The sequence below is a fragment of the Halichondria panicea genome, chromosome 16, assembly GCF_963675165.1.
Source record: "Halichondria panicea chromosome 16, odHalPani1.1, whole genome shotgun sequence".
Classification (NCBI taxonomy): Eukaryota; Metazoa; Porifera; class Demospongiae; order Suberitida; family Halichondriidae; genus Halichondria; species Halichondria panicea.
The window spans coordinates 969,918-994,910 of NC_087392.1; the positions used below are offsets into that span (position 1 = coordinate 969,918).

At 43.6% G+C, this 24,993-nt stretch overlaps 7 protein-coding genes across 8 annotated transcripts; 2 read left to right on the forward strand and 5 right to left on the reverse strand.

Annotated features, from left to right (window-relative positions):
• The first annotated feature begins 36 nt into the window (after positions 1-36).
• On the forward strand, positions 37-4,180 carry LOC135350191 (macoilin-like). The gene is made up of 9 exons (XM_064548923.1): positions 37-257; positions 414-555; positions 763-889; positions 1,115-1,238; positions 1,450-1,516; positions 1,682-2,140; positions 2,532-2,660; positions 2,964-3,082; positions 3,472-4,180. Exons 1-9 carry the CDS (start codon positions 175-177, stop codon positions 4,007-4,009), a joined length of 1,788 nt encoding a protein of 595 aa, XP_064404993.1. The 5' UTR covers positions 37-174; the 3' UTR covers positions 4,010-4,180.
• LOC135349786 (structural maintenance of chromosomes protein 6-like) lies at positions 4,161-7,600 on the reverse strand (the record flags this gene model as incomplete). The annotated part of the gene is made up of 11 exons (XM_064548396.1): positions 4,161-4,407; positions 4,699-4,796; positions 4,855-5,075; positions 5,159-5,677; positions 5,852-6,094; positions 6,145-6,225; positions 6,287-6,424; positions 6,646-6,890; positions 6,946-7,188; positions 7,245-7,359; positions 7,499-7,600. Coding segments are annotated over 10 exons (1,947 nt in total), but the record flags the coding sequence as incomplete, so codon positions are not given.
• A 93-nt stretch (positions 7,601-7,693) lies between these two features.
• Positions 7,694-12,718, reverse strand: LOC135350199 (structural maintenance of chromosomes protein 6-like). The gene is made up of 16 exons (XM_064548930.1): positions 12,438-12,718; positions 12,229-12,343; positions 11,930-12,172; positions 11,608-11,852; positions 11,327-11,464; positions 11,183-11,263; positions 10,811-11,049; positions 10,593-10,757; positions 10,158-10,536; positions 9,801-10,069; positions 9,526-9,751; positions 9,288-9,458; positions 8,820-9,173; positions 8,360-8,677; positions 8,078-8,175; positions 7,694-7,944 (listed from the first exon to the last, which is right to left on the reverse strand). Exons 1-16 carry the CDS (start codon positions 12,648-12,650, stop codon positions 7,848-7,850), a joined length of 3,351 nt encoding a protein of 1,116 aa, XP_064405000.1. The 5' UTR covers positions 12,651-12,718; the 3' UTR covers positions 7,694-7,847.
• A 95-nt stretch (positions 12,719-12,813) lies between these two features.
• Positions 12,814-16,621, forward strand: LOC135350202 (uncharacterized). Of its 2 annotated transcripts, XM_064548933.1 has the most exons (6): positions 12,814-12,971; positions 13,260-13,798; positions 14,052-14,237; positions 14,291-14,971; positions 15,278-15,998; positions 16,178-16,621. In XM_064548933.1, the coding sequence occupies exons 2-6, from the start codon at positions 13,265-13,267 to the stop codon at positions 16,396-16,398; spliced, it is 2,343 nt and encodes a 780-aa protein (XP_064405003.1). In that variant the 5' UTR covers positions 12,814-12,971; positions 13,260-13,264; the 3' UTR covers positions 16,399-16,621. The 2 variants fall into 2 exon arrangements, with proteins under 2 accessions (XP_064405003.1, XP_064405004.1); XM_064548934.1 differs by lacking the exon at positions 12,814-12,971 and having other exon boundaries at positions 13,129-13,798.
• A 35-nt stretch (positions 16,622-16,656) lies between these two features.
• On the reverse strand, positions 16,657-18,497 carry LOC135350204 (myosin-9-like). Its single transcript, XM_064548936.1, has 5 exons — positions 18,275-18,497; positions 17,870-18,091; positions 17,472-17,712; positions 17,045-17,260; positions 16,657-16,911 (listed from the first exon to the last, which is right to left on the reverse strand). The coding sequence occupies exons 1-5, from the start codon at positions 18,409-18,411 to the stop codon at positions 16,822-16,824; spliced, it is 906 nt and encodes a 301-aa protein (XP_064405006.1). The 5' UTR covers positions 18,412-18,497; the 3' UTR covers positions 16,657-16,821.
• Positions 18,498-18,519: 22 nt separating this feature from the next.
• LOC135350200 (testis-expressed protein 11-like) lies at positions 18,520-23,289 on the reverse strand. Its single transcript, XM_064548931.1, has 20 exons — positions 23,107-23,289; positions 22,780-22,998; positions 22,498-22,577; positions 22,413-22,443; positions 22,290-22,339; positions 22,135-22,230; positions 21,992-22,078; positions 21,858-21,943; positions 21,563-21,792; positions 21,286-21,455; positions 20,936-21,181; positions 20,738-20,885; positions 20,494-20,585; positions 20,308-20,444; positions 19,909-20,203; positions 19,465-19,787; positions 19,147-19,270; positions 18,962-19,032; positions 18,788-18,881; positions 18,520-18,703 (listed from the first exon to the last, which is right to left on the reverse strand). The coding sequence occupies exons 1-20, from the start codon at positions 23,129-23,131 to the stop codon at positions 18,632-18,634; spliced, it is 2,676 nt and encodes an 891-aa protein (XP_064405001.1). The 5' UTR covers positions 23,132-23,289; the 3' UTR covers positions 18,520-18,631.
• A 119-nt stretch (positions 23,290-23,408) lies between these two features.
• Positions 23,409-24,984, reverse strand: LOC135350203 (BSD domain-containing protein 1-like). Its single transcript, XM_064548935.1, has 5 exons — positions 24,859-24,984; positions 24,436-24,776; positions 24,026-24,204; positions 23,840-23,924; positions 23,409-23,787 (listed from the first exon to the last, which is right to left on the reverse strand). Exons 1-5 carry the CDS (start codon positions 24,903-24,905, stop codon positions 23,483-23,485), a joined length of 957 nt encoding a protein of 318 aa, XP_064405005.1. The 5' UTR covers positions 24,906-24,984; the 3' UTR covers positions 23,409-23,482.
• Between the last annotated feature and the right edge of the window lie 9 nt (positions 24,985-24,993).

The following is a 24,993-nucleotide window of genomic DNA, read 5'->3' on the forward strand; positions in this document are numbered from 1 at the left end:
AAAGAAAAGAAGGTCAAGGCATAAGTTGAGGGGTTTGACAACTTTTAAAATTGACGCTCCCCGAGCTCAACCATTTCAACACACTGATCTGAAGAGACGGCCGGCTAGCTACACGTAGCAATCTTCTCTACTTCTTGCCTTCCTCAGTGACATGTTAATGGTGTAGTCCAGAGCATGAGACGAAGGCTATTAGACTGTAACCGCCTGAAAAGGCTACCAATGAAAAGAACCAGAGTTCCTGAACCTGGACCAACCAAGTGAGTTGTAATCTTCTGGAACATGTACAAGAAGCATTGTTCAATGTCAATGTGTACAATAGATGAAGTATAGGCTAACACAAAGCTATGAACTAGTCTAGTCTCCGAGCATGAGGTTCGTGCAATGTGCATTATTTGGGGTTCTATTGTACACAGCTCATACATCCACTGGAAGTTACTGGTCGGTTGGTTGGTGATCATTCTCCTGGACACCATGGCCGATTTCCGACTTGAACTCATCTACCCTGCATTCATGTTTGCCAGGAGTGTGTACGACTCGTATAAATACCAAGGACTGGTATGCTGTTCCAACACTGCACACACACATTATATTGGTAGAGGAAAATCCTGGGTCTGTTTCGTCTACCGCCTTTTTGGCTAGCCCTTAATCCTTTGTTAACTCTACTGTAACTCACCTGTGTGTATACATGTCTCCTAACCTCATCCACCAAATGCAGTTGTCACAACACCTCTCCCCCCCACCCCCCCCACACACACACACCAGGTGTTTTCGTTGCTGTTCATGTATCTGGTGGTGTACTGTGATCTGCTGTGGCTCTCCCTGCTCTCTGGGCCTATGCTGTTTGTGGCCGCCAGCTCTTGTGTCTGGTTTGAGATAGTCCGGTCTTTTGGTTAGTACTACCTCTATAGCAACCATCCTCACATAGCTGTTGTTTTTCACCACGAGTATTATTTGTAGGCATAGTGGGGTAGTGTGTTCTGATACTGTACTTGCATGCTTTATTGTATTGTATGTGTATGCTCATTGTCAGCCTGAGCCTTGTAAATGAATAAACTAGCTGCATGGCTAAAGTTGTCAATGTAACGATGTGGATGTCGTTTTTCTTCACCTGCAGATCATGTGTACAACTGGTCGTTCCTCACTCTCTGGCTGCTGTTTGTTTATGTCGAAGTATCCTACAGATTTTTCACTCCGCCTCAGCATTTCTTCAACGTATCACGGCCATTTGCAGCCCACTGGTGAGCCCTTAATGGTGCCCTTTGGATCCTGACAGAGGACAAGTAGTGTCTCAAGAGACCAATTGTTGTGTGTAGATATTGGCTCTCTTGTATTGTGAAAGATCAACTAAGTGAAACTGTATAGATACACAAACATAATATTATTGCTAACAATAACATTAGTTTTCAATGTATATATAGATACTGACTTTAAGGGTTATCCCCCTTGCAGTATTGGCTATCCTGTGGTGACCATGAGCTTCCTAATCAAACATCAGATCACCCACATCATTCGACAGGTACTGTAGCACCTCACTCCTCCACCACAACACACACACACACACCTTACGCTACTTGTTCCCCTAACATTAAGCCTCTTATCTTTATACATTGATTGATTACATTGAGATTTCTAGTATGGAGTAATATAACTGTTAGTCTAAACTGCATCTCAAAACACACAGCGTCAACGAAAGAAAGTTGTGGAGGAAAATTCAGTCTACTATGGCATTATTCAAAAGGCCCTTCCTCAAGAGGACATTCCAGATGATCAGTCAAGCGTATCTGAAGACACTCCACCCTCTCTAACCAATGGTATACATAGCAATGGACACCTGAACAAACCGTCCCCGAAAGCTGCCACATCGACCCCCCCTAAACAGAGCGTAAGATCACAGAACTCCAACACAGGAAAGCACAGGAACTCAAATAATGTGAAGACGTCTCACGAAACGAAGCCATTATCGAATCATAAGTCGCCCCCAGAGAACTCTAACTCCCCATCGGGACAGGTGGTTGCCAATGGTGATGTTGGACGACCTATGTCTGCTGGGAAGGTACACTTACCGTCAGGAAAGAAGCAAGCGACCGTGAAGGCAGTACCCCGAGAGGAGCAACCTTTGACCTCACCAGTACAGGACAAGGTGTGCCCAGGGAGACTGCCCTATACAACAGCGCATGTTCTCTAGTCACTTTGAAAGCTTGTATTAAGGCGGCGTATCAAATTTTTGATTTAGTACCTGTAGCGCGAAATTTTCAAGGGGCTTCATTTTTGCTATTTTCGGGGTTAGCTTAACTCCACGAAATTTGTTCTTTAACAAGAATGATCTGCTATAACGTGCAAGGATTAAAGGCGTGGCCTCATTCAATGAAATGCTTTTAGAGACCATTCAAGTGCCTCAAAATTTCGCGGTATTAGGTTGTGTTTTACGTTGCCATGGATATATATACATGTTCATGTAGAGTGTGAGAAGTAATTAACAGTATTTGATAGATTAATTTGCGGGGACATGTGTCAATTCCTATCTCTTGCAGACTACATGTAAGAATACAGTGGAGATACTCCAGACAGAGTTGAAACACGAGAGACAAGCGAGGGCAGAAGCTGAGGTCACCATCAGTAGACTAGAGTTGGACATCAAAAAACTACGTGCCGACCTTCATGTGAGCGTGTGTGTGTGTATGTGGAGAGGGGGAGGAGGGGTTATGGTTGGCATGATGTACCCCTGTACACAGTCCAGTATGGGGGTAGTCTAGACCAACCTAGATCATACAGTGAGGAACACAGTTGGTGTACCTTTCAGGCAGGTGTATATCTTTTCCTACCTCATACAGTATACTCAGAGTTATAATTATTAGTAAATACACTCTATAGTCAGTATTGTCTTGTCTAGGAAGTGCAAATCCACATAAACTGCATACACGTATCAACATTGGGTAACAGTGTGTATCGTTGGATCTCTGCAGGCTAGTTGTCTTCAAGAGGAGGAGACCACGTCTCGAGTGGACCAGCTGCTCTCTTCAGAGAAACACCACAAGCAGGAGCTGCAGAGATTCAGAGCTGAAAGTGACACGTTGCACAACAAGTGAGTTCACTCATGTAGTTTTTAGACACCACATTTTATGGGCTAGGTATTGTTTGACTGAGAGATCCATGTCTAGGAATCGTATAAGTTTCATGCACATGTACTCACATACTCAGCGTAAACGGCCATACATTTTTTAAAAGCTTAGAGAGAGGCCTTTCAAATGATTTATTAAACATCAAAGGTCTATTTTTGGCCTGTTTTTGACAAAATGGGATTTTCAAAAGTGATAATTATGGCTTATTCCAAATTTGCGATTTGAGCACACCATCTGAAAGAACTCTCCTTTAGAAAATCAGATGTACTCTGACATGTACATGCATATAAGTGCTTGCACTAATGAAGGTGTGTCATCCTATTTATCTTCTCATACACACATTCATTCCCAGACTCTCAAAGCTGAGCTCCAATAAGCACCACGATCAGTCATCTATTGCAGACCTGGAGAAAAAACTCAGAGCTGAGTCTGGAGAGAGAGTACGAGTAGAGACAGAGCTTCGAGACCACAAACATGCCACTCAGAATTCATGGAGTGACGAAGAAGTGCAGGAGCTCAAGTGTAAACTATCTTCTAAGGACAAGGACATCGATTTTCTCAAAAAAGATCTCCGAAAGCACGAGAAAATGCTTGAGGGGGCACGCAAGGACCTTAACTTGAAAGAAAACGCTCTGAGGTCTTTTAATGAGGAAAGGAAACAACTGAAAGCCTCTCTGGCAGACGAAACCAGAGTGAAGATTGAGCTGTTCACAGCACTAAGCGAGGCACGACGAAAGTACCAAGGACTGATGGACGAGTGCCAGAGGAGAGATATAGAGATCAACCGTCTGCGTCAAAATCTGGCTGAGGTCATCGCTATCATTCCAGTGAGCAGTGTAGCAGCTGGGTACCATCCATCCTCCCCTTCTGTTGGATCCCCTCAGCACTGAGCCATGAGTGCCCCCTATCACATGACTGGAGTAGCATTGTTGTTAGTTTAGGCAACCATCCTTGTTTTGAACTGATTTACTCTCTCTTAGGATGTTAGTCACTTGCTTGATTTCAATTTTATTTAGCCAATCAATTGGAATCTAAATGATAATTATTGGAAGTGTCTGAAACTGTAGTATGCATGAATAACACAAGCCTATTGAGAATTAACACAAACAATTAATATACACAGTTTTCATGAACGAACATCTTTGAAAAATAATTAATGTTATGGCAAGGGGGGAAGAGTTGATTCACAATGAGCTAGTTTAGTTGATCGAGAGTTGCCTGTCCACCTCTGACTGGCTCCTGCAGTCTCAGTACCTTCACCATCTTGCTACCAGTCACTCCCATGGAACTGCATGGAAGGGAGAGAATAGAGCACTGGTAAAAAAAAAAAGGTTCCTGTACATGTACTGCACTCATAAATAATTTATTAGTAACAAGCACATATACGTCAGTCTACTACCCCATATATATATAATTATATACAAGGCCTACATGCATAATTATAAGCATGCGTGATGCATACCCACTAACAATAATTGACTTAGGCTGGCTAGCATTGGAAAGTGCATGCAATCACATGCACAGACTGACACTATTTATAGTGGAACAGGCTAAGAACTATTACCAGTATAAACTTTACCTCATGTCTTGTGGCGTAAAAAATAAGAACTGTTTGGTACTGTTACAAACTGCTTCATTCATAAAAAGTTCAATACTTTTTTTGCGGTTATCCATATCCTACAAAAAGATGACCGAGGATAGAGGATAAGCTACATAACTATAACCTTAATCTTACCATAAATACATCAAACTCATCCAGGCATCTGAATGGAGGTTCGATGTGTACGCAGACTTTGCATTGTGGGGCTTCACGTGTGTGATGATTCGATTAGCTGTCTCTCTTTCTTCGATCAGGAGCACATTCTCAACATGGAACTGGTCAATGAGCATGTTCATCACATCCGAGTCTGACACATCCAGCATGTCAAACACAGCGGGGTAAGAGGACTGGGCATGCTGTGAAGAACAGCGTTATTTATTACAGTGTACAAGGGACACGACATAAATTAAGAAATGGCTGGCACAGACAAAACACTCACATTACGCCTGACATCATACACAGTGTCCTGGAAACGAGATATAATGGCTTCAGGAATCGGCCCTTTTCTCACAACTCTTTCAGCAATGGATCGAAATTTTTTCGCATCTTGCTGGTTGTCCACTACAAATACCTTGAGGGTATTAAATTTGACCACCTGTTCAATTGCTGTGCACCACTTGGGGTCTTTCACTTGAATCATTGATCCGATTGGTCCTTTGGGTACCTTCCGAAACTGTCTCTTGTTTCGCTGAAGCTCATTTACTAACGTCCTCATGTCATCTCCGAATGCAACCATTTTGTCACTGCGACTGGATCTGAGTCTCCTCAACTGTGATTCGCATGTCTGTACCTGACCTTGCATATTACCCTCTTTACCTCTGTGAGAATCACGTAAAACATTGGAGACATACACACTGACACACCGGTACCTGTGAGACTGGATTAACTCATCTGCCCTCCTCTGAGCAGCCTGGAACTGAGACTTCTCTGTCTCGGCTGTAGAGATCTCTTTGTTCACTCAACGTATCAGTTCCTCCAGTCCCTCTATCTCCTTTAGCCTAGCCTCTCGTTCACCCTTCACGTCACGCTGGCTCCTGAAGATACAAAATATCCAATATAATATAGCAAGAAAAATGAGATACATAAGTTATAAGCTCAGTTTTGCGTTGAAACAATTATTCCAGACTCTTTAGACCCACGATAAGATAGCCTCCTGCTTGGCTTTCTCCAAAGCTGCTTTCTCCTTCAAGGCATCGCCAATTGTTTTGCCGATCTGCTTCAAAATACCATCACTTTGACAGAATTTCTGGTTCTTCTTTCTCTTCTTATTAGCAATTGCACTACGCTCTTCACTGAGCTGGTTTATCTCCTTGGTGAGTTCAGTGAGTTCCTTGTTGGTGTCTCTCACCTCCTGTTTGGCTGAGCTCATGACATCCTACAATGGCATATATGCAGTACAAGAATGCAGAAACTAAATTTGTATACCTGTGCAGTTTTTGCTCTTCCTTCGTTCCTAGGGATTCTTTCTCTCTCTTTATCAATGTCAGCCTCAATTGGGGGGAGAATCTGTGACAAGTCCAGCAAATTGGTAATGATAACAATACAGAAATATCGTGACATTACTTACTGCCTCCATTTCCACAACAATGGCCCACTTGAGCTCATTTTCCAGCTGCTCAATCTTGTCTTCCATCTCAGTGAATCTCTGGAATGACTCCACTGCCTCCTCAAGCTTTTTGGCCTCATTTCTTTGTAACTGAAGTGTCTGTTATAAATCAAAAGAATTGATCAGAGCAGATACACCAGTTACTCCCATTCAGCAGTATACAATATAAATAAACCCCTTTTGAAAAAGTTTAAAGCTTCTGTATAACCAGAGCCTGTCCACATGCATGCACTGCAGTGGTTGAATTAGACCTACCCCTCTTGTTATCAAGATTGCATGGTCACTGATATAGTAGAGCAGCAGAGAATTTAACCACTAACCAATTCCATTTCTTTTATTTTTATCATCATGATTGCCTGTTCTTCCTTAGAACGTTTGTGGTCAATGGCGATCTGCTCGAGGTGAGTGGCCTTCATGAAGAGTTTGTACATGGCCGTGGGTTTGGAGTTGTGGAAGAAGTTACGAGAAGTGTCCTGGTCGAGTAGGGACACTGGGTTGTCAATTTGGATGTTAAAGTGGTCTGTGATGGCCATCAGCTCTTCTTTCTTATTGGAAATCAACTTTCCTGCATTTTACTTGAATAGGGCCTTCTATACAAGGTGTGAAACCTCAGTACTCACCGTTCTCTGACTTTATCTTGTAGGCAGTGGTTCCATCTTCCTTGATGACTCTCTCACAGATGATTGTGTCTCCATACTCCTCAGGCTTGTACGCCTCATGACCTCTGTTCCTCAGGTGCACCAACACCTTCGAGTTACTAGCCCCAGTTCGAATAAACTGCTTGAGAGAGGAGCCCCGCTCAGTGCTACGTGCCTTGCCACCCAGAGCCACTACTATCCCAGTCATGATTGCACTCTTACCACCTGCAGGTATGGAGAGATGGTACATGTATAACACAATCACCATGCAGTGAACTCACTTCCATTCCGTCCCAGGATGAAGTTGACGTTGGGACTGAGACTAAGGTCCAGATGCTTGTGACACATAAAGTCAAATAGTTCTACCTTGTCCAACACACCAGCCTCCGCTTCATCCTGTATATAGTACAAGGATATAGTAAGCACTGTCACAGGCTCTCAGCTAAATGTATGTTTGTAGTGAAACCATAAATTTAATTTTATATGGTGAACAACAGTACATAGAAGTAGATAATAAAACTAGCAAGCTACTTACAAAACAAAATGGTTCATCGTCAAGATGAGGGCGCTGGCACCAGATCGGCACTCCCTCTTTGCAAGAGGCAACACTCGACTCACAGAACTCAGTTTCTGTCCTCGGGTTTGTTTATCCATTATGATAGTGCATTGAAGCCTAATACAGACCATGCTGCTGCTGTACTGAGCATGCGCAGTAACGTTTATTATTAAATTTTCACGGTTATATAATAATAACAAACTTCACAGATGAAACACGGTTGCAAAACTGAGGTATATAATGGGGCTGTTAGATATGTGAATGTTCATCAGATGAGGTATACTATACTGAGTGACTGTGTCAACAAGGAAGGGATTTCCCAATTGTTCTAGTTGTTAAGTTGATCGAGAGTTGCCTGTCCACCTCTGACTGGCTCCTGCAGTCTCAGCACCTTCACCATCTTGCTACCAGTCACTCCCATGGAACTGCATGGAAGGGAGAGAACAGAGCAGTCACAAAGAACATTTTAACATCAAAACCACTAGTACACTTTTAACACACACATACATACGAGCAAGCTAACAATACAAGGATGGACTAGCAATTGGAGTACTGTACCTCATATCCTGGGGTGTGAAGAAGAGAAACTGTCTGGTTGGTTTGTCCTCTGCTAACTGCATCATCATGCGCATACTGATCTTGCGATTCACCATATCCTGGAGAACAAAACACAATCACACACACATGTGACCTGTAAGTAATATGAACTCCTTGAACATGATAATAAGATAGGTGTGCTGCATGGTGAAATACCAAAGGGAGCAAAAATGTCATAAAATTATAAACCAAAAACTAAGTTATAGGCTGGCTAATCACGTATGTAAGTACAGAGGGACTCACCATGAACACATCAAACTCGTCCAGACATCGGAAGGGTGCTTGGATAGCATCCCACAGAGCCATTATGAAACACACTGTGGTGTACGACCGTTCACCTCCAGACAGCTGCTTGGCATTAGACGTGGCTTGAGATTGTTGCGTGTGGCTGTCCACTTGGACCTCTATGATTAGCTGCTCCTTAGGATGGTTGAACTTTAGTTTTCCATCATAGTCTCTCTGTCGGAGGAAAAAAGTGAAATAGTGGGAGGCTCTTGTGGCAACTCTCTCTTGAAGCTTCTGGTAGTTGGTTATCCTATTGGTGAGACTCTTCTTCAACTCCTGAAGGATGTGAAATGTGTGATGTGTGTAGCCTGTGAGTGTAGGTATACTGTAACTATACTCAAGAATCAGGAGTTCTTTTCTTAATGAACTCCGGAAAGAATGAATGACCATAATTATACAGTGTAGTAATTAAATTCACCCTTAGAGTTTTCTTCAGCTTCTTGTGGATGATCAAATGTTTCTCATACTTTTCCATGGCATCAGTGTAAGTCTGCTGCATTTTCTCCTGCTCCTCCAGACTGGGTTGGTCCTTACTGATGTGCTGCTTCAACAGGCGGATCTCACTGGATATGTCCCTACGACTCTTGTCTGTCTCCACACGCTCACTCCCCTCCTCAGCCGTCGTCACAGCCTCTTGAAGCTCTTCCTGTCGTTTGAGTAGGTTCTCCTCCAGTGAGGCAATTTGTGCATTGATCTCAGCAATCCTCCCTTTGCAGGTCTTTAGTCTTTTCTCGGCTTGCTTCTTCTTGTTATCACTCTCCTCAAGACGAGCCTGTGGACAGTGTACATACGAATACATTATAGGTATATACCCAAAAGAAAAAACATAGCTGCAAATAGTTACATACACCGAGTCTTTGGCAGCATACACACCATATGTTTTTACCCTGAGTTCCTCGTGCCGAGCTGCTACTTGCTCCACCTTGATGTCAGTCTGCCTAGAGCGCTGGTTAATCTCTTCAAGCTCATCCTTAATCCTAGAGACCACCTCCTCCTGTGCTGTTCGCTCACTCTCCCTGGCTGCTATCTGTTCATCCAACTCAGCTATCTCAGACTCCTACGTGTATGTTGGGAAGGTTACATTGTACACTAAATGCTCAGCTCATACTTGAAACCTCACTCACGTAAGTGGCAATGTCCTGCTCAGGCTCCTCCTCTTCTTCCCTGGCATTGTGTAGCTGAGTTAGCTTCATTGACAGCTTTTTCTTCGCTCCCAGCTTTCGGCGAATTTTCTCACTGAGTCCTGTTTCCAAGCGTCTGTTGGTCTCACGTTCAGTACAGAAAGACTGGCCCTTAAGTTGCAGCTGTTGGAGTTCAGCCTTTAGTTGATTCAGCCTTTGATTCTCATCCCTGAAATTGGAATTCAGGTATAAAAGAATGAAAAATGAGTTAAACGTACTTGATGGAATCTTCTAGACTGGCTTTGAGGATTCCAAATGGTCGACTCTTGTTTGAATAATGCTTACTAGGCTCAACGAGATCTCCAGACAGAGTGTACGCAGACTTTGCATTGTGGGGCGTCTCGTGTGTCATGATTCGATTGGCCGCCTCTCTTTCCTCGATCAGGAGCACCTTCTCCACATGAAACTGGTCAATGAGCACGTTCATCACATCCGAGTCTGACACATCCAGCATGTCAAACACAGCGGGGTAAGAGGACTGGGCATGCTGTGAAGAACAGCGTTATTTATTACAGTGTACAAGGGACACGACATAAATTAATTAAAAAAATGGTTGGCACAGACAAAAGACTCACATTACGCCTGACGTCATACACAGTGTCCTGGAAACGAGATATAATGGCTTCAGGAATCGGCCCTCTTCTCACAACTCTTTCAGCAATGGCTCGAAATTTTTTCGCATCTTGCTGGTTGTCCACTACAAATACCTTGAGGGTATTAAATTTGAACACCTGTTCAATTGCTGTGCACCACTTGGGGTCTTTCACTTGAATCATTGATCCGATTGGTCCTTTGGGTAGCTTACGAAACTGTCTCTTGTTTCGTTGAAGCTCATTCACTAACGTCCTCATGTCATCTCCGAATGCAGCCATTTTGTCACTGCGACTGGATCTGAGTCTCCTCAACTGTGTTTCGCATGTCTGGACCTGACCTTGCATATTACCCTCTTTAGCTCTGTGGGAATCACGTAAAAACATTGGAGACATACATACACACTGACACACTGGTACCTGTGAGACTGGATTAACTCATCTGCCCTCCTCTGAGCAGCCTGAAACTGAGACTTCTCTGTCTCGGCTGTAGAGATCTCTTCGTTCACTCGACGTATCTGTTCCTCCAGTCCCTCTATCTCCTTCAGCCTAGCCTCTCGTTCACCCTTCACATCACGCTGGCTCCTGGAGATACGAAATTATCTTGAAACAAGTAAAATTCCAGAATAAAAACTCACGATAAGATAGCCTCCTGCTTGGCCTTCTCCAAAGCAGCTTTCTCCTTTAAGGTATCGCCAATCTTTTTACCAATCTGCTTCAAAATGGTATCACTTTGATGACGGAATTCCTGGTTCTTCTTTCTCTTCTCATTAGCAATTACACTGCGCTCTTCACTGAGCTGGTTGATCTCCTTGGTCACTTCAGTGAGTCCCTTGTTGGTATCTTTCATCTCCTGTTTGGCTGAGCTCACGGCATTCTACAATTGGTAATAATTGTGTAGTACAAGAGTGGCAATAGTATACATAGGTGCACATGTTCAACAATCGTGCACGTTTTAGTTGTCTGAGTATGCTGAAAAACTTTTGTATATAGTAGTTTCAAAACCATACCTGTGCAGTGTTTGCTCTTTCTTTGTTCCTAGGGATTCTTCCTCTCTCTTTATCGATGTTAGCTTCAATTGGGGGGAGAATCTGTGACAAGTCCAGCAAATTGGTAATTACTGATAACAATTACAGAATCGTGAAATTTCTTACTGCCTCCATTTCCACAACGATGGCCCACTTGAGCTCATTTTCCAGTTGCTTAATCTTGTCCTCCATCTCAGTGAATCTTTTGAATGACTCTACTATCTCCTCTAACTTCTTGGCCTCATTTCGCATTTCAGGGAGTGACTAAAGAGATGAATGAGTGTAGTCAGTTGTTATAATTGCAACGATCTCGTTGGAAGATAATTTGTTGACGCTACACAACAGAACTACATGCACTCTCACAGAATTTACGTCCTGAGAATTGGTGATACATTTTCAATACTTACAGCTGCCATTGATCCAATCCTCTGCTCCATCAGTGTCTGCTCTTCTCGGGACTGCTGGTAGTCAATGGCGATCTGCTCGAGGTGAGTGGCCTTCATGAAGAGCTTGTATTTAGACGTGGGTTTGGAGTTCTGGAGGAAGTTACGAGAAGTGTCCTGGTTGAGTAGGGACACTGGGTTGTCAATCTGGATGTTGCAATGGTCTGTGATGGCCACCAGCTCTTCTTTCTTGCTGGAAATCAACTTTCCTGCATTTTACTATAGTTATTAGGGCCTTCTTTTGATCACTGATATTCTATACAAGGTGTGAAACCTCAGTACTCACCGTTCTCTGACTTTATCTTGTAGGCAGTGGTTCCATCTTCCTTGATGACTCTCTCACAGATGATGGTGTCTCCATACTCCTCAGGCTTGTATGCCTCATGACCTCTGTTCCTCAGATGCACCAAAACCTTCGAGTTACTGGCCCCAGTTCGAATAAACTGCTTGAGAGAGGAGCCCCGCTCAGTGCTACGTGCCTTGCCACCCAGAGCCACTACTATCCCAGTCATGATTGCACTCTTACCACCTGCAGGTATGGAGAGATGGCACATGTATAACACAATCATCATGCAGTGAACTCACTTCCATTCCGTCCCAGGATGAAGTTGACATTGGGACTGAGGCTAAGGTCCAGATGCTTGTGACACATAAAGTCAAACAACTCCACCTTGTCCAGCACACCAGCCTCCGCCTCTTTCTGTGTAGGAGAGTGTTCATGCATTACAATACAAAAACTAGGGGAGAGCCGAAGCTGGAGTGTGGTATTACTTTCTGCAAAAATAAATACTTACAAACGATAGAGTTCCTTCCTCAAATTCATGAGATGAAAGCTGTGAGAGCTCAAGCTCCATTTCACTATTCTTCTCTACCTCGTCGTCATCGACATCATCTTCTGCACAGGTAAGGGGGCCAGGGTGAGAACGCTTCGTGCCAGTGCGACTCTCTCTCTTTGCCGGAGGAAGGCGTTCTTCCACATTGGACCGCTTGTGCTTTCTTGAAGACATAGCTTTATAGCTAGCTGCTTTCAAAAAGAACGAAGCCTACGCACATGGTACTTTGCCACACCCAGTTATTAGTGCTTACTGCCAAGTCAGCATTAATAATTATTTAATCTCGGCCCAACTTTTCTCTATTGTAACGCTAGCTTAGGTCATTAATTTTGTGTCACCTTTGTGCACATGCGTGTTGGAGCAATCGCCGTTTACGCTCAAAAAGGCTTGGCTTTTTCTAAACCGAAGAAAGCGAAGCTCTTTAGGCCCTAAAGGAGCTTGTAGATTGTCTTGACGTCTCTACCTTTCCACTCAACAAAGTCATTATTATACATGGTAAGCTGCTTGTGTGGAACAACGTTTTTGTGACGGCGATATTTTGATGTTTGTGATATCTTAGGAAGGCGGCTAGCCGCGTAGGTATAATTTTTGGACACGTCACGCCAAAGTGCACACACAATTGACCCGAATGTACCTTGCTCTGTATTTCATTGTGATCCGGTACGGTATCCATATACGTATAAGTACGTACCTAGGCCTAGCTGTGCATAGCTTAGCTATGTGCATAAGCTTACTCACTGTGTTTGTATAATATTATAGACCTAGCTATCACTCTTTGCACAGGTACAATGTCGTCAAGTAGTCTCCCACCTGAGATTTTTGAGCACAGCTATGCCATCCCCAAAACGGCAGAGGAGAGCTCGAGCACCTCTGATAACAGTAGCACCAAGACTGATAACAGTAACAGCAAGATGTCATCTGCCTCCCCCAGCGAAGCAGACGATATCACCAAGCCTCGAGCTCGGCTCCCCCCAGAAAGACACATCGATTCGTACGTCTCCTCCACACCCAAATCCTCCACACTAAAATCCTCCACACCCAAATCCACACCCAAATCCACTCCTGAAAACGTACTCAAGCGTTTGTCGACTTCAACAAGTCGCAGGACGAAAATGATCGGGAGAAGCTTTGCGTCTCCAGCTATTCTCAAGATGAGGGTATCCGCTTGTGGTACTTGTGAGGGATGTGTGAGGGACGACTGTGGGAAATGTGTCTTCTGTAAGGACAAGGTCAAGTTTGGAGGACCTGGCAAGAAGAAGCAGAGATGCCTCTTGAGGTCATGCGTAAATATGCCGATGAAAAAAGGAGCGGCTGGAAAATTGGTAATTAAGTTGATAAGGCCAGACAAAGTAAATTACTTGGGTTTTCAATTTGATGCGGGGAAGCGTTATTTTTTTTATAGACATAAAATAATTATGTCTAAGGCCGTTAAAAAGCTTTTTTAGGCCAGTAGGCCAGTTGTTTTGACAATTTACAGCTCATTACAATGAAAAGGAGCAAGCAGTGTCAAAAAAACAAACCGGGCGAGCAAGTAATATACTTTGTCTGGCCTAAATACTTCCTCTTTGTTTGCAGGTGACAATGGTATCTGACACTTTATCCAAACCTCCTCCTTCACCACCCACCGACAAGCTTGTCGACTGTGGCACGTGTGTCAACTGTCAGGACAAGGTAAAGTTTGGAGGTAGCCACACAAAGAAACAGAAATGTTTGCTGAAATTGTTCACGCCAGAGAAGAAAGCAACAGCTGGCGAATCGGTGGTAAATCACATGAACTTTAATTTTATCATGTATGTGTATGTACGTATCTGCAGGTGACACCCAATGCAAAACTGGATGCAAAACCAGCTGCAAAATCGGATCCAAAACCAGCTGCAAAATCGGATGCAACACCAGCTGCAAAGTCGGATCCAAAACCAGCTGCAAAATCGGATGCAACACCAGCTGCAAAATCGGATGTAAAACCAGCCGCAAAATCGGATGCAAAACCAGCCGCAAAATCGGGTGCAACACCAGCTGCAAAACCAACAGCAAAACTGGATGAAAAACCAACCCCAAAACTAGCCGTAAAACCAGCTGCAAAACTAACCCCAAAACTAGCCGTAAAACCAGCTGCAAAACCAACCCCAAAACTAGCTGCAAAACCAGCTACATCATCTCCCTCAAAACTCATTGAACTTTTTTTGAAGCCCACCATCCTGACCAAACCTTCCAAAAGCACAGTCCCAGAACAAACTTCCTCTCCTTCAGTGACGACCCTGTTATCTGGTGATCCACCTCCAACAACTGTCACTCAAGCCATCACCAACATGGCCAAACAGTTTGTCGAATCTCTTATCCCCACTGCTGAAGCCATGTCAAACAGCAAACCAAAGGACGATACAGGAAAAGATTCTGAGGTCAAGTCTAGTGTGCCCGCTTCTCTGAGCAAATCATCTGAAGTGGCGAGTTTGAGCTCCAATGTGATAAAACAACCCTCTCTTGGATTCCTGACAGTGAGTACCAGAGGAGAGTTAGTCAGGGTCAAAAGTAAAATGGTTGATAGTTAACCATTAAAATTGTATTCCTTATGCATTGGTTTGGAGGTACCAAAGAAAGAGTAGATAATTGGAATGCAATTAAAGTCCACATTTTAAATAACCTTTAACCCTAACTAACATAGTAGCATCGTATTTGCGCCAGTATCATTAATTTTGGTGTATGTGTACAGTAAACAAATACAGATCTTGTTTCCCTTGGTTTGCCTGCTCTACCTTTCATATTCAATATGCTGTACATTTATTGTTGTTTCGTTTCTTCAGAGCGGCCTGAAGATGAAATGTGAGCACTGTAACCGAGAAAGATTTCTCAGCGTGGCTAGGACAGAAAGATTCTGCACTCAGCGATGTGTTGTGAATTGGTTGGAAGACAATCCAGACAAAACTCCGAAGGATGCCGTGGGAGACAGTGATGTCCTTCTCTCCTCTTTGCCTTCTCTCATATCTCGTGCCAAATCCACTGACATCAAGGATTCTAAGTCTGTTCCTAGGGCTCTTAGGAACCTCCAAATTGACATGGCTTCTCCTGGAACCACGCTACACATTTCCTCCAGCTCTGATTCTGCCGAAGATTTTGAAGACTCTGACTCTGAAGACGAAGACGAAGACGTAGAAGAATATAAACCAGATAAACCAGATATTGTGTCCAATTCGAAGAAGACTTACTCCACTCAACCAGCCACTATTGCTGCCAAGAGATCAGTGGTCCCTCCGCAGCCACCTGCCATCAAGAAGGTCAAAATGGCTAGCAAGGCTCGTTCAGTCTCACCCAACCAAAATTCTAAGAGTGTGAAATTCAACCTTGGATCAACGTCCATATCGACTTTGCGAATACCACCCTCTGTTTCTACCTCCCAAAGCTCCTCCGCTCCTGGCTCCATCTCAATCGTCCCTCTAGACATGCTGTCTGCATTTGTGAAAGATCAGCAGAAAACATTCACACACAGTGCTCCCATAACCCCTGTGGAGGTCAAAGTCCCAAAAGGTCAGTTTACAACATTGTATTATACTTTAAAGTATTTGTACATCTCATTCTTAACCACTAAGTGCTCGTACAGCGTTACCTATTATAGTGTACGTATAAATTAACGATTGATACACCATATACCTCCAACTTATATTGTACAAGTGTATATGATCTATTACATGCATTTATTACTGTAGGGATGTCACGGTCAGTCAAGGACTGGACTGTTGACGATGTGTGTGCATACTTTAAAGCCACGAAGGAATGCTCTGACTTTGAGACTGTCTTCAGGAAGCAGGAAATGGATGGATTTTCCCTGCTCAGGCTGACAGACCAGATGATGTGCCATTGCCTGGGACTTCCCTTGGGCAGAGTGGTCAAAGTTATGGCACATGTGGAGGAACTGCGAAAGCTATAGCTTCAAACGTACTGTTATAAACAACACAAAATATAGGTGTAAATTATATGTATACACTAAATGTTCATTTTATTTACGTTAACCCTTTTTCTTACACCCACATGGAGCTTACATAATTAGCTATAGGTTTCGTACATACAATACTTATAGCCGTCACCATTTTTGACTTGTATATATAGATCAATTTGATATGATTATATGCATGAAATTTTAAATTCCAGAATTTTTTTTCAGTACTGCATGTGATATATATAGGCATACTTGAACAGAACGTGATCAGAGAATTAAAAGCACACGCACTATAATAAATGAAAATTGATACTGAGGGGGGGAATCACACAAGAAAAACAAATTCGCTGACAAAATAATAATAAACTAGCAGTATCTATTAGAGTTAGACTAGAGGTAGGGTAGTTCTGTGTATTAACTGTCCTCCTCCGGCTTTTCATCATGAGCATGTGGGTCCAGACCTCCCGAGCTTGAGAAAACATTCCCACCTCTCTCACGAATCACCTGTACAATGAACATGCACAATAAATACACGAGTGTACACAGAATGCTTGTATGCCAGCAAACTGACAAAATGGGCCATCAGTGCAATTAAATTAAAAATTGTGTTTAATCACGGATCCTAATGTTGACTTACTTGTGATTCACAGAGCTTCCTGAGTTGATCTTCCAGTTCTTTGTTTCTCTGTCTCAGCTTCTCGACCGAGTCTCTCTGTGTCTGCTCAATCTTGAGTCTGTCCTCAGCCCTGTCCCTTTCTTGTTCTAGAGTCTTGTTGGTTCGACCCAGCTTAATGTTGTCTTTAAGCAGCTTCTTCTCACTGACTCTCAGTCGAGTGTTGTCCAGCGAGAGGCCCTGTATACAGAGCATAGTAATTACTTCAGATGCTACATACTTATAGAGTGCAGTAATGATGGCATGCTATTTACAGACAGGTACAATCAAAGTGAAGTCTGTAGTCCTTAGCAAGGTTCAGCCAATACAGTTGTCACATACACACAAACACCCCCCCCCCCACACACACACACAAACATCCCCCACACACAAGCATGCACAAAGGAGATACCTCCACTTTCTTCTTGAGTGTTATCATGGCTACATCACTGTCTGACTTTGTCTTGCGTAGAGAGCCTCCAAAGTTGCTATCGGTGGACTTGGTGGACTTCCTGCTACTAAGGGTGGCGTCCATGTGCTTACGGAAACTCTCTAGTGAAACAGCTCTGGGCAGTGGGTCGTTCTGAGTATCCATGGTGACAAAGCCTTGGTGGGTATGGTTCTGCCTAGGGGACTGGTGCATGGGGGTGTCCCTACAGGAGAACAAAATACACATTTTTAATTCAATTGGCAACTCATTAGTGTTCGTATTAGTGTACCCAAATGAAGTACAAATCAATATAAAGAGTTACATATACATAAATGTAATACGCTGTACCCCTGTACCCCCTATACCCCCACCCTACATACCTGGCATCCAGACCTTCATCAGCCAGCTTGAGATCTCTGACCATCTTTTTGAGGTTGTCTGCCTCTTGCCTCAGCTGCATGACCTTCTGCAATCCAATCCTGAAAGCTCCCGATATCTCCTGAGTTGTCTCAGTGGCTCTGTTGTGAGACCTCATCTGCTGCTCCAGACACGAGACCACCTTCTCTCCCATCACAGACACATTCTCACACACTGTCAGCAACCTAAGAAATGTGTATAATTACAATGACACGACTTTGCTAGTCAATATCTAGATCTACGGCTGGCCGGGATATCGTCCTATATGAAATTGTTTGCAATTTAGCTCTGGTCAGCTCGTATGGACTAACTGTACACTAATCAGAGTAATCCATGAACAAAATGGATAGCTTGTTTATAGTATGTACCTTCCATTCTCAGGTCCTCTGACTGCTCCCCTCAGCTCACTCAAAGCCTCAAAAAAGTCCCTCACAACAGCTAAAGGAGAGATGTAGGCCTGGTGGAAGAGACGCCGCTCTAACGAATCCCTGCCACCTGCAGCCATTCATTCACACACTAGGAAGTTGTAGCAGCATGCAATCTCTAGAGCATTTTTGAGCCTTCACCTTCAAATGTGGGCTAGATTTCAAATAATGCCATCCCAAGGTTGACCTTTGACCACATTAATTATTAGTGTCACTTTTCAGAGAATAAAAATTACAACCATAATTTCTAAAATGTCTCTTGATTAATGAACTGAATATTTAATGCTTTAACATGACAAATCACTGTAACGTGTGCATATGAATAGAGTCAGATTGGACCTTGGCCAGAACTTTGGTGTACACAGAACTCATCTGTATGGAAAGAAATACAACGATCAAATCCTTGCACGCCCATAATTATTAGTTACACCACAATGGTTGCATGCGTATGCCTACCTGATCCTCATAGCTGTGCTTGAGTTGTGAGAGGTGCTTGAGGAACCTCATGCCCAGGCTGCACCAGAGCTCAGACTCCTTGAATCGCAGAGAGCTGCAATTAGAGCAAACATAATTATGCACAACATGGTTATAGTGTACACCTTACAGTACTCACATCTAGCTGGTACTTACCTGTACATGTGCACACCATAATTCCAGGACTTAGTCAATAGCCACAGAATCTCCATTTCAGGGAAACTCTCCTAAAAATAAATGCCAGAATTTTCTATTGAAATGGTTGCAAATTATGTGAACACTCACCAAAAGTATATGTACAGTACACACTAACCTCGACACTACATGTACTTGACCATTACCTTGGCCTTGGTATCCAGCAGATCCAGCACCTCGTTGAGAATGGATCGAGCGTGCTCCTTGGTTGCCATGTCACTGCCACAGTCACTTCCCATCACCAGCTGCACCAGGCTATGATAGCACTTGCTGCGATACAAAACAAAAAAAGAACATATTTACATCGTGAAAAATGTGGAATTTGTATGCCAAATAATGGAGAGTTCCTTAGAAGTATGGAGTACTTATAAACAGGACAATGCAAACTGTTACAAGTACTCAAATTTAGCCAGCAAAATTAAACGAGCCACATTTACTTGCAACACAGATAAAAGATGACTCACCCGAGTTTTTCTCCATCCAAATCCCCTGCTCTGAGGTGGTGTTGTATAGCCAGTCTCAGTGCCTGCACTGCTAGACCAGGCTGGGAGCAACGCACACACAGGGCAGCCATTGTTTCTAGAGTCTTTGCCTCCAGCCCAGGCAGAGAAGAGATGTGAGCCAGCATAGAGTCAAGGTCGTTAGCACCCAGCTCCAGTTTGGCCTCAAACTCATAGAGTGACAGCAAGGAGGGGGTGGGGTCACTGGCTGCATTCGATAGGCCTAGTTGCTTGCAGATACCACGGCACTTGGAAACATGATCCAGAACAGCCTTATACGAAGAATTCTGAAAGTAATCACGTTATTTATAAGTTATCAAAGACACGAATTGCTACAGACTGAAATGGTTTTGTTTTCACTGCATTTTAGAGACTACACTGCAGTGCAATACATTTCAACCAACCTACCTTAATCTCAGAGTCAGCGCTCCTGCCTAGATTGATACTTGCAGCAGCAGCCATCAGTTGACAGGTCTTCTGACGTAGTAGCACTGAAGGGTCAGTGCTGAGAACCTCAGAAAGAGAGTAGCAGGCCACATAGAACTCTCTCATCTGCTGGTAGTTGTCCTCGCACTGTAGGGCAAGGTTCCAGGCCACCTTGAGGAACCAAGCCGCCTCCTTCTGTTTGGCTAGGGGACTGGGCAAGAGGGGAAGCTTGGACTGGGCAGATTGGATATAGCCAAGCATACTGCACAGAGCCACTCTGGTGGAGATAACAAACAATCGTACATGTACGTACACTTTAATTTGTTATCCATACACATAAGTACAAAACCTACGCCTCACAAATGACAATTTAATACTCACATTTTGTCTGAAGTGGCTGAATTAATCAGGGATAATTTGAGTCGAATAAGACAGCGAAGGGCAGTAAAGATCTGTGGGTCCTCAGACACATTCACCAGCTTCTCAAGAGCCAGTACTGCCAGCTCACGATTGCTTTGCTGTAATAAAGGAGCATAATGTGTTTATAAACTATAAGTAATATCTCACCTCAAATGCGAGTTGGGCAGCCAAACAGATTAGTCCATTACCCACACCGTCCGAAGAGGAGGTGAGGACAACAGAATTCAATGACTCTACAGCTGTAAGACAGAGGTTATACTTCGTAATTTAGTGGAGTACACACACACACACACACACACACACACACACACACACACACACACACACACACACACACACACACACAGTATGTAGATCTACACAAGTACTGCCTCAGGAACTGTCTGGTTACCATTATCGTGTTCCCCTTGAAGGATGGCCAGTTTGAAGGCGAGGAAGTGAGCCTGAGGGCACTCAGTGTCATGAGTCTTGCTCTGTTGGATGGCTTCAGCAGCCTTGGCATTATCACCAAGGTGAAGGAAACAAGAGCACCGATTACGCTGTGTATACACAAGTAAATAAGACATATCATAATTATTGTTCATAGTACCTGCAGCTTGGCAATGTTCTTGTCTTTCTCTCCATCGGTGGTGAACAGGCTCAGAGAGTAGTTGTACCAGACGATGGCCTCACTATATTCTAACTTTTGACTGGCTTGAGAGGCTTGGTCCCAGAGGATCACATGGAACTGCTTGAGGTACTGACTGTCTATAGGGGAGCCGGTATTGTGAGCTGTGATACAGTCCTCAACCAACTGTTTGCCCTCTGAGAGACGGCCATTCTCCAACAGAACCTCCTAACATACAACAACAGTGAATACGTGTGTTACATCATACCGACTGTACATGTATGATGAGCATACTGTAAAGAAAAAGTTGAATAGTTGCAATGTGGACATACCAAATGTAGGAGATGGATTCTATAGACATCTGGTGAGTTCTGGAATCGCCTGGCAAGGTTGGTCAGTCCAGACATGGACAGGTCAGCTCTCCCGTGATTGGACGCTAGTCTCACAGTAGATAACCCCATGTCAATACTGAGATCAGAATGTTGGAGAGTGGACTCAAAACCTGAAAGGGGATTAAGAAAACCTTGGCTAGGATTGTACGAAAAATTCCTTCTACACATATCACTGAATGTAAACTTTGTGAAAACGTTCTACAGTAGTAATATTCACATTGTGCTAGTCTCTCATTCCCACTGTCATGTTGCAATAAGATGCTAGTCTTAAGCAGGAACCCGGCCGGATGTGAGTGCTCGGAGTTCGCCAGACTGACAGCGTTGAGTGCCTTCTGCCATTGCCCCTCACCGCCCAGATCCAGGAAGGTATTGGCCAGGAGACGGAGAGTTCGTGCCTGCTTCACAGCACCCAGACTAGGACAATCCCTACCCAGCTCATAGCTCTCTCTGTGAAATAGAGACACCATACAAGTATTTGTGAAAGTAGAAAGTAGAAAGTATGTAGTACTTACTTGAGCCATGAGGTACAGTACTCGTTAGGCCCTTTCTGAAACTGATCCAATCCAAAGTTGTAGCACAGCATAGCAAGATAGGCAGTCTATATTCGGAAAAATTAAATAGGTTTATTTGACAACTTTCCACTTGCCTCAGAAGGTGATTCAGTTATGTTGAGTAGTTCCTTGGCCTGCTCCATGAATTGTATGGCACCTTCATGTTGGTCTAGACACACACACTGCAGAGAAAACAATTTAATAGTACACAAATTTTACAGTATTTTAGCAAACTCACCGCCTCGGCTCTGAAGCAAAGCACTCGGAATAGAGTCTTCACTTTGGTGGGGTCCTTGCTAACGGCTGGGTATTGGGAGTGCAGCTTCTCCCAACACTGGAGTGTGAAGACTGAGGAAATGACAACGAATACAAAAGAGAAGAGAGCTTACGTACATTACTGGCCAGTGTGAGTGAGGCCTCAGCCATTGTGGGGTTGTCACAGTCTGTGTGAATGAAACAGTGGCATTGAAAACAATTCCTCGCATTGAATATGGGGCACATAAACCAACAGCATACCTAGCCATGCTCTACCAGTCTTGGTAGCCATCTGTGTACAAAGAGAGTCAATGAAAGAGAGCATCAGTGATATAGAGTTACTCACAGTGACTTGCTTGAGGATATTCGCTTCAGTTTGCTCCAAAGGGTTGGACAGCAAGACCAGAGAACAGGAAATGTGCCGCACTGGATTAATACAGCATTGCAGACACATTATTTAACGGGTTGCATTAATATTGCATTAATAAGATGATTTATTATCTGTCTGCTCAGGCAATACTTAGTGACTGAGCCACTATTAGGGGTACTGAGGGTAAAATATTCCAGGAAAACAAGGTAGACAGTTCGGCCATAATGGAATGGTGTATCTACAGCTCCCCCCACTCACTCTGAGCGTTAAGGCTGAGTGCAATGGCCCCTGCACTCTTGAGTGCCACTGTTTTGTTCCATAGTGTGATGCCACTGGTGTAGAGCTGCACGGCCATTGTCCGACCATCTCTCCCGCTAGCGTCAATATTGGGCAGGTCCTCGAGGAGATGGAGAGCCTTGTCACACAGATCAGACAATCGCTCATCATCATGCACCTCCTGGAGCTCTTTCAACACACCTACAGACAGAATACTATCACCTTAGACTCATACACACTTTATAAAATGCAAATTGCATAAATAAATCAATAAATCAATGTATAATTAACTAGAAGTTAGTTACTTACTCTGCAATTGAGAGAGAGCTTGCATTATATCCTTAATAATGACTGCAGCTGCAGCACTGTAACGCCAAGAAAGAGCCCAGTACAGCCGGCCGTCTTATGAGTACAAGTACAAGTAGTGTACGTGTGTTCTTTCTTGCATGCAGCTGGACAATTCTAAATGATAGGTAAAGATCGTCTAACCCAAAAGCATGAAAGGCTAGGCTGCTGCTGTAGACTTAGCAATAGGTTAGGGATCGTTAATCCAAAATAGCTTCTGGCTCAGGAAAGTTATCCTAAGGTATATACTAAGTAATTAATAAGCATACAACTGAAGATGAATACATAATTATATAAACACGAACAAATTAGATTCGGTATTGCATGTGATACTATCTACTCAGTCATCCCAATCCTCCCAGTCCGAAGAATTAGAGTCTTCCAATGTTTTATCAGCTTCATCCGTCACTTCTGCAGTATCTTCCTCCAGCAAGTCATCGATATCATAATCTTCCTTGCTCTGTTTTAGTGAGGGTTGCGACTGAGGTGAGGAGCCTCCATCCACCACCTCCCAGGTCTCCTGCTCCAGGAGGCCCCTCTCCCCCTCATTGGTAGCACTCTCTGACACACACACAAAGCTGTCAGAGGAAGACTCAGAGCGCTGGTGACCAGCTACGTCAGGCAAGGGCAAACTCTCCACACCAACTAAAGAGCACAAAATTAACGCACAAGTCTAAGATAATAAATGGATACCAACCTTCCTCGAACTCTTCATCCCACTTCAGTTGCTCCTCACTTGGTTTGGATGCTCTGGCCATCAACTCAGCCCGCAGCTTCTCTTCCTGTAGTCAGACAAAGGAAAAAATTATGGGCAAGATTTTCACTTGGTAGATATATACACGCGCATACAATCACAAAAGAGTTGTACATGCATATCTCGTACCTCTTCGAGTAGCTGGACTTTGTAGAAGTACCTCATCCAGAAAGTCTCGTAGGAGACCTGAGCAGGGACCAGCTGGGAGTGGAGGGTACGGATGTGAGGGCAGCTCACTAGCAGACTGGAGATGTCGGCCTGGTACGTCTGGACACTGAAACCAGAGCCCCACTCAGCAAACTTGTCTCCTACACAATGTTGAAAGAAAATTCTTTGTCAATCAGTAGATGCACACATGTATGTGTACTAATGTGCAAGGATACAATTCACCACAACAAGAATGCTAGCTAGCCATGACATGCATTGAGTGTGTACTGATTTGAATCACGAACAAATAAACAATTTAGCAAATTTAGCCATGACACAGAGGAAAGAAAGAATGTATTGAGTATGATAACACGTATATATTAGTGATTTACTTTTTGGCTCCTGCAGATAAGTATCAGCAGAGTTCTGAACAGCAAACAACTGGGCCTGGGAGCGATCATACGGAGCAGATGGTGGCTCCATTGTTGGAGGAGAGACTTTGGATCTCGTGGTAGGACTCCCGTTCTTAGCAGGCTCATTTCCTTCAATAATACTTTTGACGTTCTGACTAGCCCCTGACACAGCAACTTTCGTATCTTTGCCAAGAACATTGACAAATTCTGCGAGATCACGTTTGGTAGCATTCAGGGCGCTGACAGACTTCTCTTTGGCTGAATTAAGCCATGAAGACCACCAGTTGGAGTCGTCAGAATTACTGGACTCTTGACCAGGCCTGAACATACAAACAAAGATGGTGATGGTTTACAGTCTAGCCATATACTTTTTCTAGCTATATTCATTAAGTAAAGACTTACTCAGGCTTTGAAGATCCTTCCATAACCGTTTTAGTTGAAGTTGACATCAAGAAGATGAGCTAATTTTGTCTAAATAATACTCACCACAACAAAAGTCATAGCCTCGATTTATCCAGCAGCCTAAGCCGCGGGGTA

Coding starts and splice junctions, on each gene's coding strand:
- LOC135350191 (XM_064548923.1), top strand. CDS start 175: ATGAGACGAAGGCTATTAGACTGTAACCGCCTGAAAAGGCTACCAATG. Junction 890..1,114: donor TGAGATAGTCCGGTCTTTTG/GTTAGTACTACC, acceptor CTTCACCTGCAG/ATCATGTGTACAACTGGTCG. Junction 2,661..2,963: donor AACTACGTGCCGACCTTCAT/GTGAGCGTGTGT, acceptor GGATCTCTGCAG/GCTAGTTGTCTTCAAGAGGA.
- LOC135350199 (XM_064548930.1), bottom strand. CDS start 12,650: ATGTCTTCAAGAAAGCACAAGCGGTCCAATGTGGAAGAACGCCTTCCT. Junction 10,537..10,592: donor GAGTTAATCCAGTCTCACAG/GTACCAGTGTGT, acceptor TGATTCCCACAG/AGCTAAAGAGGGTAATATGC. Junction 8,678..8,819: donor AGCTGAAGAAAACTCTAAGG/GTGAATTTAATT, acceptor CACATCCTTCAG/GAGTTGAAGAAGAGTCTCAC.
- LOC135350202 (XM_064548933.1), top strand. CDS start 13,265: ATGTCGTCAAGTAGTCTCCCACCTGAGATTTTTGAGCACAGCTATGCC. Junction 13,799..14,051: donor AAGGAGCGGCTGGAAAATTG/GTAATTAAGTTG, acceptor CTTTGTTTGCAG/GTGACAATGGTATCTGACAC. Junction 15,999..16,177: donor GGAGGTCAAAGTCCCAAAAG/GTCAGTTTACAA, acceptor TTATTACTGTAG/GGATGTCACGGTCAGTCAAG.
- LOC135350204 (XM_064548936.1), bottom strand. CDS start 18,411: ATGGCTGCAGGTGGCAGGGATTCGTTAGAGCGGCGTCTCTTCCACCAG. Junction 18,092..18,274: donor AGAGGACCTGAGAATGGAAG/GTACATACTATA, acceptor CACATTTCTTAG/GTTGCTGACAGTGTGTGAGA. Junction 17,713..17,869: donor GATGAAGGTCTGGATGCCAG/GTATGTAGGGTG, acceptor GTTCTCCTGTAG/GGACACCCCCATGCACCAGT.
- LOC135350200 (XM_064548931.1), bottom strand. CDS start 23,131: ATGCAAGCTCTCTCTCAATTGCAGA. Junction 21,944..21,991: donor TAACTGAATCACCTTCTGAG/GCAAGTGGAAAG, acceptor TTCCGAATATAG/ACTGCCTATCTTGCTATGCT. Junction 20,886..20,935: donor AGAACATTGCCAAGCTGCAG/GTACTATGAACA, acceptor GTGTATACACAG/CGTAATCGGTGCTCTTGTTT.
- LOC135350203 (XM_064548935.1), bottom strand. CDS start 24,905: ATGTCAACTTCAACTAAAACGGTTATGGAAGGATCTTCAAAGCCTGA. Junction 24,205..24,435: donor TTATCTGCAGGAGCCAAAAA/GTAAATCACTAA, acceptor AACATTGTGTAG/GAGACAAGTTTGCTGAGTGG. Junction 23,788..23,839: donor GGATGAAGAGTTCGAGGAAG/GTTGGTATCCAT, acceptor TGTGCTCTTTAG/TTGGTGTGGAGAGTTTGCCC.